The 15,572-nt window shown below is 43.7% G+C and overlaps 1 protein-coding gene and 1 long non-coding RNA gene across 3 annotated transcripts in view; one reads left to right on the forward strand and one right to left on the reverse strand.

Annotated features, from left to right (window-relative positions):
• Nucleotides 1-326: 326 nt before the first annotated feature.
• On the reverse strand, nucleotides 327-13,801 carry LOC137778139 (uncharacterized). Of its 2 annotated transcripts, none has more exons than XR_011076747.1 (3): nucleotides 13,739-13,801; nucleotides 11,794-11,863; nucleotides 327-1,297 (listed from the first exon to the last, which is right to left on the reverse strand). It is a non-coding gene; the product is annotated as an uncharacterized lncRNA (long non-coding RNA). The 2 variants fall into 2 exon arrangements; XR_011076746.1 differs by having other exon boundaries at nucleotides 11,794-11,868; nucleotides 13,739-13,796.
• Nucleotides 13,802-13,908: 107 nt separating this feature from the next.
• LOC137778138 (ranBP2-like and GRIP domain-containing protein 3) overlaps nucleotides 13,909-15,572 on the forward strand; it is a 28,864-nt gene continuing 27,200 nt past the window's right edge. The window contains 1 exon segment of the mRNA XM_068565136.1: nucleotides 13,909-14,074. Within this exon segment, the coding sequence (XP_068421237.1) occupies nucleotides 14,003-14,074 (72 nt within the window). The 5' untranslated portion in view covers nucleotides 13,909-14,002.

Below are 15,572 nucleotides of genomic sequence, written 5' to 3' on the forward strand. Positions count from 1 at the left end.
GTTGTCAGAGGTGGGGTGGGAGGGTGGAGGTGGGCAAAATGGGTGAAGAGGGTCAAGAGATACAAACTTCCAGTTATAAAATAAACAATTCATAGGGACATCATGTACAGCATGGTGACTATAGTTATTAATACTGAGTTGCACGTTTGAAAGTTGCTAAAAGAATAGATCTTAAAAGTTCTCATCATAAGAAAAAAATGTTAAAACTGCATGGTGGGGACTTCCCTGGTGGCGCAGTGGTTAAGAATCCGCCTGCCAATGCAGGGGACACGGGTTCGAGCCCTGGTCCGGGAAGATCCCACATGCCGCGGAGCAACTAAGCCCGTGCACCACAACTACTGAGCCTGCACTCTAGAGCCCGTGAGCCACAACTAGAGAAAACCTGCACACAACTACGGAAGCCCGCGCACCTAGAGTCTGTGCTCCGCAACAAGAGAAGCCACCGCAATGAGAGGCCCGCTCGCCGCAACTAGAGAAAACCTGCACACAGCAACGAAGACCCAATGCAGCCAAAAATAAGTTAATTAATTTTTTAAAAATTCCGGGGAAAAAAAAACTGCATGGTGATAGATGTTAACTAGACATTGTGATCATTTTGCAGTGCGTACAAATACGGAATCATTATGTTGTACACCTGAAACTAACTTGATGTTATAGGTCAGTTACACTTCAATTTTAAAAAGAGTTCCACATTTTTTTTTTTTAAAGCCATTTTAAACTTTTACTTGTATGTAGTTTTTTTCTGGAACACAGTTTAAGTGGTACTATATCTAAAACCATGTAAAAATGTCAAACAGCCTCTGTGCATTCACAGGGCAGCTTCCTTGTAGGTAACACGGTGTTATTTAATCCTGACAATCACCCAGGGCTGTGAAGTCAAGGAGGCCCTCTGAGCTTGCACGGCAAGACGTGGCGTGTCCAGAACCCAAACCCAGGTGGTTCCTGTGCTTCCGAGCTTGTGCACATTTCTGCCCTGTTACTTGGTGGATGTCTGTGTGTGTGAAAAGTTCAAGTCTTCTTGAGTATATCACAGAAACATTCATGTATACGAATAAAAGCAAATGGCCTGATTGCTGTATACAAGGCAAATCTTAGAACCAGGTACGCTGGTGGTGGAGTCTTCCCACCGTTCACTGTGAATTCTGACCTGCTTCAGTTCTTTATCTTCACACCCTTCAGCTGCCCCGTGCTCTTGGGGCTCCATCGTTCCCGGGCTCCTCCTCTCCTTCCTCAAACGTCCGACCTGAGTCCTGCACGCCTTGTCCTCCCCTGGGCAGGTGCAGGCCTTGGCTTCCTCCTGCCCAAGAAAGAGAGACGGGCGATTACAGCACAGCATGGGAGGAAGCATAAGGTTTTGCAGGATCACACGGGCAGCACCCCGCAGGTGGCGGGGGAAGGTCTCCTGGAGCTGGATCTTGAAAGGAGAATAAATACCCACTAGCCCGGCCTGGGAGCAGGGGCCCTGGCCCTCTTCCAGTTCCCATTTCCTCCGTTTTCCCACTGCCCTTAGTGGCATCACCATCTCTCCAGGCTCCCAGGCTAAGGTCGAGTTGCCGTCTGTTCTCCCCTCCCCCACCCCTCCCATCCCCACAGCTAAGGACTCCAAAGTCCAGCCCTTCAGCTGCAGAAGGTCCCAGAGCCCTTCTTCCTCCCAGCTGGCGCCCTGGCTGGCTCCACGCTGTCCTCACTCTGCTGTGACCTCCAAGCAGCCATCACGCGACTCCCCTTGTTTACCAGCCTCATTAGGCTCACCGAACAAGCAGGTCCCAACCTATTGCTGAGTCTGTTTTCTCCCAATGGCCATGCCCATCACGCAGGACTATCTTTCCCGGAACTTCACCTGCCCTCCTGAGATCCATGTACCCTCCTCACTTTTGAGACTCACATCAAATTCACCCCATTTTTTAAACCTTTCCCGACTTCCTCAAGCAAAACTAGTCACTCTCCTTTGCTCCCCAAATCCTCTGCTCACACCTCTGATTCAGTAGTTGTTTTGAGCACTTGTATGTATTGGTTTGTGTTCCTGCCAAAAGGATGGCTCCCAACGGAAGGACTCGTTTTGTCCTTGTACCCTTGCCACTCACAGGAGGAGCTCGGCGATTGCTGGATACTTGGCAAAGCGCATTCCACCCTGAGCAGTTTCCAGCATTCCACAAAGCTATCAGAACTTCTAGAGCTCAGAAGCAGCAGCGCCCATGGCCCCCAGCTGGCCCTGGGACACATATGTGCTACGACAGACCATGCTGACTCTTCATTTTCATTCATCTCAAGGTATTTTCTAATTTCCCTCGTGATGTCTTGACTCATTGGTTATTTAGAAGTATGCTGTTAATTTGCACATATCTGTAAATTTCTCAAATTCTGCTCTGTAGTTGATTTCTAATTTCATTCCATTGTTGTGGGAAAACATACTTCGTATGTATAATTTCAATTTTTTTGCACTTATTGAGGTTTCTCTTATGCCTTAGCATATGGTCTATGCTGGAGAATGTTCCATGTGCACTTGAGAGGCACGTGTATTCTGCTGTTGTTGGGTGGAGTTGTCAATAGATGTCATTTAGGTCTAGTTTGTTTAGGGTATTGTTAAAGTCTTCTCTTTCCTTGGTGATCTCTGTCTAGTGGATCTGTCCTCTATTTTTAAAATATATTTGATGACAAAGAAAAAATTATAACACTGTTCAGTGGCATTTATAGTTCATGTACATGTAATATAAGACATCTACAACATAAAGGGGGGAAGGTAAAGCTATCTATATGGCCATAAAGTTTCTACATTCTACTTGAAATGGTGAAGTATTCGTTCTGAGTACTCTGTGAATAATTATCTATATTGGAAGCCCTAGAGCCACCATTTAAAAAACAACTATACAAAGAGATATATTCAAAAACAATAGATAAATCAAAACAGAATGAGAATATTATTATACGAAATACTCAAATAACCAAAAAGAAGGCAGAAAAGAGTAAACAGAGGAATTAAAAGTGGAATAAACAGAATCCAAATAATAAAATAGGAGACATAGATCTAAACATCAATAATTACGTTAAATATAAATGGACTAAACGTAACAATTAAAAGACATTGTCAGAGTGGATAAAACAATACCTAACTATATGTTGAACAAGAAACTAGCTTTAGCTTTTCTTGTCATTTTATAATGACATACGTACATTAAAAGTAAAGGGATGAAAAAGAACTATAGAAACTTTAATCAAAAGAGCTAGAGTGGCCATATTAGTATCAGACAAAGTAGATTTCAGAGCAAAGAAGATCATCGGGGATAAAGAAGGACATCACACAATAATAAAGGGTCAATTCACCAAGAAGACACAACTATCCTAAATGTGTTTGCATCTAACACCAGAGCTTCAAAATTCATGAAGCAAAAACTGACAGAACTAAAGGGAGGGAAAGACAAATCCAAAATTATAGCTGAAGACTTCAATACTCCTCCCTCAGTAATTGACATAATTAGGAGACAGAAAATCAATAGTGACACAGAACTGAACAGACCATCAACCCAGTGGATCTAATCGACATCTGTGGAACACTCCACCCATCAACAGCAGAATACACATCCTTTTAAAGTGCACATGGTAGATTCACCAAGGTAGACTATATCTTGGGTCATAAAACAAACCTTATCCATTTAAAAATAGTAACTAAAATCGTGTAAAGTTAGTCCTCTGACCTTAATGCAAGTAGACCAGGAGTTGATAAGACAAACATAACAAGAGAATCTCTAAACACTTGGAGGTTAAACAACAGACTTCTAAATAATCAACGGATCAAAGAGAGAAAGTCAAGGGAAATTAGAAAATGTCCATATCCCTCATGAACTTAAATGCAAAATCCTCAAGAAAAATTAGCAAATTGAATTGAGTAGTATATAAAAGGTTAATACAAACTCATCCATAAAAAGTCATGAAATTCTGAAAAATGCTGTACCATAGATGAAACTTGAAAACATAAGGCTAAGTCAAATAAGCCAGGCACAAAAGGACAAATAATGTATGATTCCCATTATATGAGGTTCCTAGAATAGGCAAATTCATTAGAGACATAGAGTAGAGGGTACCAGGGGATGGGGATGGGGGGATGGGGAGTTACTGTTTAATGGGTACAGCGTTTCTGTTTGGAATGATTAAAAAACTTTAGGAGATGGATAGCGCTGATGGCTGTACAACACTGTGAATGTATTTAATCCCATTGAATTATACACTAAAAAATCGTTAAAATGGTAAATTTAATGTTATGTGTATTTTACCACGATAAAGAAACAAGCCACGGAGCAACTCAGCCTGTGCGCCACAACTACTGAGCCTGTGCTCTAGAGCCTGCAAGCCACAACTACTGAGCCCGTGCGCCACAACTACTGAAGTCCACACGCCTAGAGCCCATGCTCCGCAACAAGAGAAGCCACCGCAATGAGAAGCCCACGCACCGCAAGGAAGAGTAGCCCCCGCTCGCAGCAACTAGAGAAAGCCCACGCTCAGCAACGAAGACCCAATGCAGCCAAAATATAAAATAAATAACTTAAAAAAAGAAGCAATATCAAAAAAAATAAAAAATTATAAAATAGATAACCAACAAGGACCTACTGTATAGCACAGGAAATACTGCTCAATATTCTGTAATAACCTAAATGGGAAAAGAATTTGAAAAAGAATAGATACATGTATATGTATAATTGAATCACTTTGCTGTACACCAGAAGCTGGCTCAACATTGTTAATCAACTACACTCCAATATAAAATAAAAATTTTTAAAAACCCAAAAAACATACAATCTAACTTATGGACTGTGTTGATAGCTAATTTTTATTTAAGAAAGATTTCCTACTTAACTCTACCAAATGAAATGCCAAAAGAAATTTTATAGGCTGTTGGCTATGCTGTATTTTTAAATAATTATACTGTTTCAAAATATGGTATACCAATTGTTAAGACAAATTTTGCATTTTCTATATTTTACTTCTCTCTCAAAATACACCTGTGCTTCCTTTTTAAAAAATAAAATACATTATGAAAAAAAATCATACTTAAGAGTCCTACCCAGAATGTGAAGCTTAACTGACTGATGCTGCTCATTATAGAAAGAATAAAATGTTTTCTCTCTCTCTACCTTTTTATTTTTTAATTAATTTATTTATTTTTGGCTGTGTCGGGTCTTCGTTGCTGCACGCAGGCTTTCTCTAGTTGCAGTGAGCTGGGGCTACTCTTCGTTGCGGTGCGCGGGCTTCTCACTGCGGTGGCTTCTCTTGTTGCGGAGCACGGGCTCTAGGCGGGCAGGCTTCAGTAGCTGGGACACGCGGGCTCAGTAGCTGGGGCACGCAGGCTCTAGAGCACAGGCTCAGTAGTTGTGGCGCATGGGCTTAGTTGCTCCGCGGCATGTGGGATCCTCCCGGACCAGGGACCAAACCTGCATCTCCTGCATTGGCAGGCAGACTCTTAACCACTGCGCCACCAGGGAAGTCCCTCTCTATCTTTAAAAAAAAAGAAACAAGCAAAACACAGCACCACCGTGTGGGGTGTATCCTGGGAATTCAAGGAAGGCCTAACGTTCTAAAATCCAATGTAATCATATTAACATCTTAAAAAATTACATGATCGTATCAACTAATACAGAAAAAGCATTTGACATATTTCAATGTCCATTCATGATAAAAACTGGCAGCAAACCAGGAATAAATGGAAATTTCCTTAACTTGATAAAGGCATCTACAAAAAACCAATAGCTAACATTGTACTTATTGGTGAAAGTCTTTCTCCTTAAGATTGGAAACAAGGAAAAATGTCCTCTCTCACCTGTCTCATTCAAAATTGTACTAAAATTCCTAGACCACGATGTAAGGCGAGAGAAAGAAAGAAAAGGCATACAGATTGGATAACATGATTGTCTATGTGTAAAATCCCAAGTAACCTACAAAAAAATTTTTTTAAAACTCCTTGAATTAATAGGTGAGTTTTAACAAGGTCACAGGATACAAGGTCAACAGACAAAAATCAACTGTATTTCTCTATATGAGCAATGTACAGTTGTAAGCTAATATCTAAAAAACAACATTTACATCAGCTCTATGAAAAATGAAATAGCTATAACCTAACAAAACATGTCAGGATGTATATACTTAAAACCACAAAACACTGATGAAACTGAAGACCTTGAATAACTGGTCCATGCAGTGGATTGGAAGACATGGTAGAGATGGTGATTCTCTCTGCCCTAATCTACAGATTAAACACGTCTACAATCAAGTTCCTGCAGAGTATTTTATAGATACAGAAAATGTGATTGTAGAATGGACGTGGAAAGGCAGAGGAACTAGAATATAACAATTCTGACAAAGAAGTGTAAAGTTGGAAGAATCACAGTACTCGATTTTAAGACATATATAAAGCTGCAGCAATCAAGACAGTGAGGTATCTGTAAAAAGTTAGATGTATAAATCAATGAAACAAAAGGGAGAGCCCAGATACAGATGCTAACATGGTCATTTGATTTCTATAAAGGGGCCATAGCAATTTAATGGAAAAGGATACTGCTATAGCAATTAGACATCCATAAGCAAAAAGGCTCTTGACAAAAACCTTCCACTTAATGAAAAAATTAACTCAAAGTGGGTCATACATCTAAAGTGTAAGACAGAAGAAAGCCTTCGTGACCAGGGGTCGTAAGTCCTTAGATGTGACAGCAAAAGCGTGATTCAGAAAACAAAAGAATTGATAAGCTGCACTTTATCAAAATCAAAAAATGTCTGCCTTGTGGAAGACACTGTTGAGAGAATGAAATAACAAACCATAGACTAGGAGAAAATGTTTCCCAGTTACATGTCTGACAGAGAACTTGCAGTCAGAATACCTAAAGCCCACTCAAAACTCAACAGTGAGACAACTGTTGATGAAAATTCAATTAACAATCAAGGTACGAAGAAAAAAAAGGCATTTTATTCGAGCCAAACTGAGGATTATAACCTGGGAAGCCGACTCTCAGAAGCTCTGAGAACTGTTCCACCTGTTAGATGTCGAAGGCACAGTCATAAACAGTTTTCAAGACAAAGGATCGTAAATCAAAATGACTTACTGATATTTCGCATAAAGTTCACCAAGGATATATAGCCCAGGTGAGCAAGTCACCATGACCCCGTGCAGAGCTGGGAAAGAGCACGATTCTTTTAAGAAGTCACCTTGCTAGCTCAGAAGGAAGGAAAAAGGAAAGCTCTTTACCTTCGAGCAGGCACTCCCATGTTTGAGGAGGTCTGGTTAGTGTGTGATGCAGATGCACACTGCTCATTAGGGAGGGAGGGGGAAAGCCCAGGGGACACAGAGAGAGAACTCGATGTTTAAATTTTCCTGTCCTGCCTTAAAAAGTAGATTTAGTTTCATCACAACAAACAACCTGATTAAAATACGGGCAACAAGTAAAACACAGAGTTTACCAAACAAGATATATGGATGGCAAATATGCCTATGAAAAAATGTCCAGCAATATTACCTGTGAGGGGCTAAAACAGAACCATGACAAATTCTGCTACACACTTTTTAGAGTGGCTTTAATTGGAAAATGCTGACGATACCAAGTGACGACAAGGAGGCCGAGCAACCAGATCTTTCATGTACTCCTGATGGGAATGCAAACTTGAGATGGCCACTCTATCAGCTTGGCAGTTTCTTGTAAAGCCATACGTAACACCCACTATAGGATCTAGCAATCCCACTCCTGAGTCTTTTTTTTTTTTTTTTTTTAATCCACTGGAAGTTTTATTTCTTTAGGATTTTATCCCAACCAGTCGTTTAAAAACCAAGTAACACAGACCTGGGGGGTAGGGATTGGGGACTGCACCTCCCTCCTCCTCACCACGGACAGCAGTGGGAAAGAGGGAGGGGACGGGAGAGGTGGCTACAGCAAGACAGCAGCAGCAATAATGGGGGCAGCTACACCCCAGAGCCAGCTCCCTCCTCTCCTAGGCCCTGGCTAGAGCCCCTATGGCTTGGGGTGGGCGGTGGGTAGAACCCACCCCAGGCCCTCCCCCATCCCTCCTCAGATAGCCTCCTTGGGGGCTCAACCCATTTCTTCCGGCAGGAGACTGAGGCACACAGAGAGGAGGGCGTGGGAGAGGAGGATGCTGCAAAGGCAGGGAGGTGGCACGAATGAGGTGAGAGGCGTGGGCGAGACCCTGGCTTGGAGGCCTGAGTCTTTCTTTAGAGGACTTATAAGCAAAGTTTTCCTTAAAGGGCCAGAGAGTAAATATTTTAGGCTCATAGGACATAGGTCTCAGTCACAACCAACTACTCAACTCTGTCACAGCGCAAAACAGCCATAAGACACCACATAAACGAATGGGCGTGGTCGTGTTGCAGAAAAATTTTATTTGCAAAAACAGGCAGCCCGGGAATTCCCCTCCCCTGGTGGTACAGTGGTTAAAAATCTGCCTGCCAATGCAGGGGACACGGGTTCGAGCCCTGATCCGGGAAGATCCCAGGTGCCGCGGAGCAACTAAGCCCGTGCGCCACAACTACTGAAGCCCGTGCGCCTAGAGCCCGTGCTCCGCAACAAGAGAAGCCACCGCAATGAGAAGCCCGTGCACCGCAACGAAGACTAGCCCCCGCTCACCGCAACGAGAGAAAGCCCGCACGCAGCAACGAAGACCCAACGCAGCCAAAAACAAATAGATAAATAAATTTATTAAAAAAAAAAAACAGGCATCCAGTCCTCACACAGGCCATAGTTTGCAAACCCTTGCCCTAGAGAAATGACAACTTGTGTTCATTGAAAACAAAGCTGGTAAAAAAATGTTTACAGCAGCTCTCTTCATGACCACCAGAAACTGGCAACAACCCAAATGCCCTACAACTGGTCAGTGGATAACCCTGTGGTCTGCTCACCTGTGGAATGTTACTCAGCAATGAAAAAGAATGAACTATTGAGGATGCAAAACCTTGGATGAATTTCAAAGGCATTATGCTGAGTGAACAAAGCCAGTATGAAAATACACTGTGTGATTCCATCCATAAGACATTCTTTTTTTTTTTTTTAAAGGAATTCCTTTATTTTTATTATTTATTTATTTATTTTTGGCTGTGTTGGGTCTTCGTTTCTGTGCGAGGGCTTCCTCCAGTTGCGGCAAGCGGGGGCCACTCCTCATCGCTGTGCGCGGGCCTCTCACTATCGCGGCCTCTCCTGCTGCGGAGCACAGGCTCCAGACGCGCAGGCTCAGCAATTGTGGCTCACGGGCCCAGCTGCTCCGCGCCATGTGGGATCCTCCCAGACCAGGGCTCGAACCCGTGTCCCCTGCATCGGCAGGCAGACTCTCAACCACTGCGCCACCAGGGAAGCCCCATAAGACATTCTTGAGAAGACAAAACTATAGTGGGGGGGACTGATCAGTGCTGGGAGGGCGTGACTCTAAAGCAGTCGTGTGAATCAGTTTGGGGAATGATGGAGTTGTTCTGTATCCCAACTGTGGTAGTGATTACATGAATCTATGCATGCCTTAAAATTCATAAAACTATACACCCCCCAAATGGGCAATTTTTCTATGTGATTATTTACCAAAACTACCGACGTCAGTTTTCCCTATTAAAAAGACAGTAATTATCACTTTGTGCGTTCATTTCTTCACCACCTAATCCCTCCACTGTTTGCAGGCTGCTTTTTGCCTGCACCATTTCTTTCAAAAATCAACTTACAGGAAACAAGTCTAAAGAGTTTTCCTCAGTCATCATTCCTGATCTTTTTGCAGCATTTTACACTGTTGATTATTCTCTCCTTAAAGCTCTGTTTTTTAGCTTCTGGGACGCTGTAGTTTTTGGGTTTTCTGTCAGCCACACTGACTGCTACAGGTAGTATCTATTTTCCAGCACAACTTGTTCCTTTTTAAGTTCGACGTCAATAGAATTATGAGAGCTTTGCCATCCAACACACCAGACATACACGGCAATTGAGCACTTGAAATGTAGCTGGTGCTCCTGAGGAACTGGATTTTTAATTTAATTAATTTAAAATGTAAAACTTGCTATTCAATTATTGAGAACTTCTAAGTATGTTTGGAACAACTTGGGTATATGCATCTCTTTTTTCAACCCTAAATTTTATGAAATCTAAACACAGATTCAATTTCCATAGACCAGATTTTGAACGCTTGGTACAAAAAAAAGAATGTAAGATGGCTTATTAACAACTTGCTCATATTAACTGCATGTTGAAATTATAATGTTTTAAATATACTGGGTTGAATAAAAGGTTATTCAAATTAATTTCTCCTGTTCCTTCTTACTTTTTAAAGTGTGGCTTCTAGAAAATTTTTATATCCATGTTGGGTCACATTTTATTTATATTTATTTATATTAGACAGCACTGATTTAGGGACTTCAATTTCCAGAGACACATACACAAACACACATGTGCGTGCATATATATACATCTATATGTATACACATATAGATGTACACATACAAATGCATATACATATGTGTGTGTATGCACATTTCTTAATTTATGATTTGTGCAAGCTCTGCCTCCATGATCCCAGGCAGGGTTGTGCTATCATGTGATAGTTCTAAATCCTTCCTCAGCTCATGGGTGAAAGATCCATTTCTGCACCTCTAAGGCAGTTTAGGTTGTACAGACATTGAGAGTAGCATGTACAAAAGCCTCTATTTTCACAGATGTGATGAAAGCAAAAGTTTTAAAATGAAAACTTAATTATGTCCAAGAAGAAAAGATAGCATCGGTGGCAACGAGCAGTCCTGTTGGTTCCTCCTGTTTCTGAGGTTCTTTATGAACATCTTAACTTCGTCATGTCTACTAAGTTCAAAACTCATGAGAATATTCACAGTGCTACCTACAAGTAGTTTAGGATTACTGTAGAATCACACAAAATAAGAGCGCTGAGAAAATGATGGGATGAACTGACAGTATGAGTGATTCTGAAGAAAGAAAGAGTCACGTGATTACACGAAAGACAAGGTGTCTGCCAGGGAAGATAATCAGCAACAGAGGACAGGGGCACTTGAGGAGATGAAAAAACTCTTGATTTTGATCAGCATCAATGCTGGATGCCTGTCAGTTCAATTAATTCAGAAGTTGAGGACTCAGATTAATCAGGTAAAACTGTGGCTGATGAAAGACGTCATAAGTCAGATATTTCTATGGATTCAACTCTCATTTGAATTAAATTTGCAATGCATCAACATGAGCGATGCAGCCATTAGAGCGGAATCCATCCCACTGGTAAGGTGGTCCTCGTAGAGAACGTTACAGTTAGCTGTGTGATTTGGGGGAAGGATAATTACTTGTGAGAACAAGTTGGGATGGATCTGGTCCATGCTGGGAAAAGATGTGGGCTAGGATGGACATATTCCTGGAGAAGAATGTCTATTTTTAAAGCCCAGCAGGACAGATTCATCCTCCCATTTGGTGAAAACTGAAGTTTCAAAGCTTAATAAATGTACGTAAGAAAAGCCTCTTGAGTGCCTCAAGGTTTTCTCTTTGGCTTACTCCTTTTCAGTATATTCTAGTAAAACAGATTAAAGGTAGTAATTTTACCAGGTGTGCTTGGCAAAGTTGCTTTCCTGTCCACTCCTTTGGTTTCCTTATCTGTCGACTTGAGCATAATAACAAACAACATTACCTTCACGAAGTTGTTGGAAGCATCAAATGAGTCAATACATGTGAAGCTGTTGGGCTGCACCCCGCAGGCCTACAAGCCCTGTGCTTGCCCAGCTTCAAGAGGGAAGAGCCCGGAGTCAGCAACAGAGACATCGATGGTTTAATGGATGGGGGAGCTTACGCGTCTGAAGCAAGATCCTGGAGCAATACCCCACTGTGTCCAGCGGACCGAGGGCAGGACGGGGTGGCATCTTCACTTCCTCGGGGAAAGAGAGATTACCAGTTATGGGGGAACTGAAGTCAGGTGGGCTCATTAGTTACCAGGGAAACCAGTATAGGGGCAGGCCCCTCACCACTCCCTTGATAAGCTATCATTAGCTGGGACCTGGGGCAAGTACTAGGTGGGCCAAAGGTTTGTTTGGGTTTTTCCATAAGATGCCTCTAGCAGCACTTAGTGGTCTTTAACTTCATTTGAAACAATTTTGTTAGACTGTATGTGACAGCTGTCATATCAACGTGCATTTCGTTATATTATGCTCTCTTATTTCAAGAAAGGTAAAAACACAACCGAATTGCAAAAGAGGATTTGTGCAGTGTATGGAGAAGGTGCTGTGACTGATCAAACGTGTCAAAAGTGGCTTGTGAAGTTTCGTGTTGGAGATTTCTCGCTGGACTATGCTCCACGGTCGGGTAGACCAGTTGAACTTGATGGCGATCAAATCGAGACATTAATTGAGAACAATCTACGTTACATCACATGGGAGACAGCCGACATACTCAAAATATCCAAATCAAGCATTGAAAATCATTTGCACCAGATTGGTTATGTTCATCACTTTGATGTTTGGGTTCCACATAAGTTAAGCGAAAAAAACCTTAACCATATTTTCACACGTGATTCTCTACTGAAACATAATAAAAACGTTCCATTTTTAAAACAAATTGCGATGGGCGATGAAAAGTGGATACTGTACAACAACGTGGAACGGAAGAGATTGTGGGGCAAGCGAAATGAACCACCACCAACCACACCAAAGGCCAGTTTTCATTCAAAGAAGGCGGTGTTGTGTCTATAGTGGGATTGGAAGCGAGTCCTCTATTATGTGCTTCTTCCGGAAAACCAAACAATTAATTCCAACAAGTACTGCTCCCAACTAGACCAACTGAAAACAGCACTCGGCGAAAAGCATCCGGAATTAGTCAACAGAAAACGCATAATCTTCCATCAGGAAAATGCAAGACTGCGTGTTTCTTTGATGACCAGGCAAAAAAAAAAAAAAAAAAAAAACCTGTTACAGCTTGGCTGGGAAGTTCTGATTCATCTGCCATATTCACCAGACATTGCGCCTGGGGATTTCCATTGATTTCGGTCTTTAGAAAATTCTCTTAATGGAAAAAAATTCAGTTAACTGAAAGACTGTAAAAGGCACCTGGAACAGTTCTTTGCTCAAAAAGATTAAAAGTTTTGGGAAGATGGGATTACGAAGTTGCCTGAAAAATGGCAGAAGGTAGTGGAACAAAAGGGTGAATACGTTGTTCAATGTAGTTGTTGGCGAAAACGAAAAATGTGTCTTTTATTTTTACTTAAAAAACGGAAGGCACTTTTCGGCCCACCCAATACTAGGAAGATCAACTACCCAAGGTAGGCTCTTCCCTCCCAAACCAGCCACCCTTATTCACATCCAATACGATTGAAATAAAACAGAACCAGAATGTTCTGTTTTATTTTCCCTCTTTATAAAGGCAATAATTGCTCATTGTGGAAAATTTGTAAAAATTGAAAAATCCAAAAGGACCGGCTGTAAGAGGCCAGGTTAGTTCCATGTGTTGGATAAAACTGTATTGTCTATTAAAAAAAAGGATCAAAATTATCCATAACCATAAATCCTAAACTCCCTGTATACACGGATGTGATCTTTTTAACCCTAAAACCTACTGAAAACATTTTATGAAACTTGTTTAGAGCTAAGGCCTAAAAATTCAAATTCCAAAAACGAGCGCTTTGACGCACACGACTGGCGCCGAAGAGTGACGTCGGCACCGGGTACACCCCGTCCGCCTCCAGCGCCTGCGGGGCGGGCTATTCACGGACGCAGCTACTCGCGGCCCGCGTCGTCGTTACGCACCTTCTACCGCGTCACACAGCCCGCGAGCTTCTCATTCCCGCGCCGCGCAAGCGCAGTCACCTCCGCACGCCGGCGCCCGCGGGCCTGCGCGGCGCACAGGGCTGACGCGACACGCACGCACGCACGCACGCACACTCGCAGGCGCGTCGGCCTCTCGCCGGCGACGGCGCTGCGTCACGGACCTTTGGGCGCCGCGCTCCCGAGACTGCGGCCGCTGCGGCCTAGGCGCTGGCGTCCCGCGCCCGAACCCTGGTTGGCGGCGGGATGAGGCGCAGTAAGGCCGACGTGGAGCGGTATATCGCCTCGGTACAGGGCTCTGCCCCGTCTCCCCGGGAGGTGAGCGGGCCGGGACGCGCGGCCTCCGGGCGGGCCCGCGGGCGGCGGCGCCATGGCTCGCGTTGAGGCGCGGCCGGCGGGCGGGGAGGCGGCGGGGCGGGCGTTGGCGCTTTTTCTTCTTTCTTCTCCTTTTTTTTCTGTTCCACTTCCTCTTCTCTTCGTTCCCGGCGCCCGGGCGGCCAGGGAGGCGGCCCCGCTGCGCCCACGGCTCAGGCTCCGCGCCGAGGCCCGGCCGCCCCGCCGCCCCTCACAGCTCCTTTTACCGGCATTTTGTTTTTTCAGCGGAGCCCTGGGGGGGGTGTGAATTTCCTCCCGGGCCTTGTGTCTGGGGCAGACTTTGTGGCCTGCCGGCGACGCCTCTCGGGGTACTTTCCCTCCTTGGGGGCAGAGTCAGCGAGTTGGGTGCACCGTGGATCCGACAGTCGCTGGTCGGATCCCTGGTCGCTGCCCGGGGTCGAATCGCAACTCTGCCATGCACACGCTGTGGGGTTTGAGGCCAGTGTAGCTTACTTCATTAGTAGGGTGGAGTTAGGGTATTGACAGGAGTTTTAGGCGGGTCTTTGTTAAACATTGAGGGGCAGTGCTCGGCGCGTTTGGTGAGCACTCAGATGTGGCTGTTAAAGGCACGGTCGTTCAAGGTGTTCTGGGCAGGGGCCTATGCGAATAAAGATGCACGAGGAAGTTAAAACCGAAAACCGAGTGACAGTCATGAATATAATGGCACCGTAATTGTGTCTTTAGCCACATATTAGGCGTATGTTGTGTTACTGCCTACGACCCTGTGGATATTGAGACCTGGAGAAATGAAAGATACTTGTCCGGGGGAGACAGGTGGCTCGGCAGGATTTTGGCAGGATCTTGGCAGTGGTTGTGGTTTAGTTTCTTTTAGAACCAGTGGAGTGGCGGACAGCCCATCTCTCCGGAGGAGGGGACCAGGTGCCTACATACAGATTGTAATTCCCAGCTGCTGCCGTAGTCATGAATACACACGTGGTACCAGAACCTCACTGAACGTTCCTGTACCCCTGAAACCAGTATAACTTTTTTTTCTAAAGCAAGTTGAGAGCTTTTATGAAATTCTAAGTGGGGACCCTGGCTCTCAAAAGAGTAAGGACCACTGTCTAGACAGGAGTTAGAATGTTCTTCGAACTAAGGAACTTTTCCGTCAAGTAAATAAGGGGACAAAACTTTAAGGATTGGTTATTATTTTCACTTCTTTTGCATTTATAAAGAGTATTTTAATCAGATTTTTTTTTCAGACAAGGAGAAATCATTGATTTTAGAATCTGGGGCCTTCAGTGGAATATTGATTAGCAAGTGCATAACTTTGGAACATGTGACAGTAATTCTATAAACTTGGGTCTCAGTGAAATGACAAAACAGGGCGCTGTGGACAGGTTGGGAGGGAGTGAGCAGAGACAGCAACTGTGAAGAGTAGGAAGAGATTAGTATCTACTTGGTAGCCAGTTTGGCAGAGACTGGCCATATGTGAACAGAC

The sequence above is a fragment of the Eschrichtius robustus genome, chromosome 15 (assembly GCF_028021215.1).
Source record: "Eschrichtius robustus isolate mEscRob2 chromosome 15, mEscRob2.pri, whole genome shotgun sequence".
NCBI lineage: Eukaryota > Metazoa > Chordata > Mammalia > Artiodactyla > Eschrichtiidae > Eschrichtius > Eschrichtius robustus.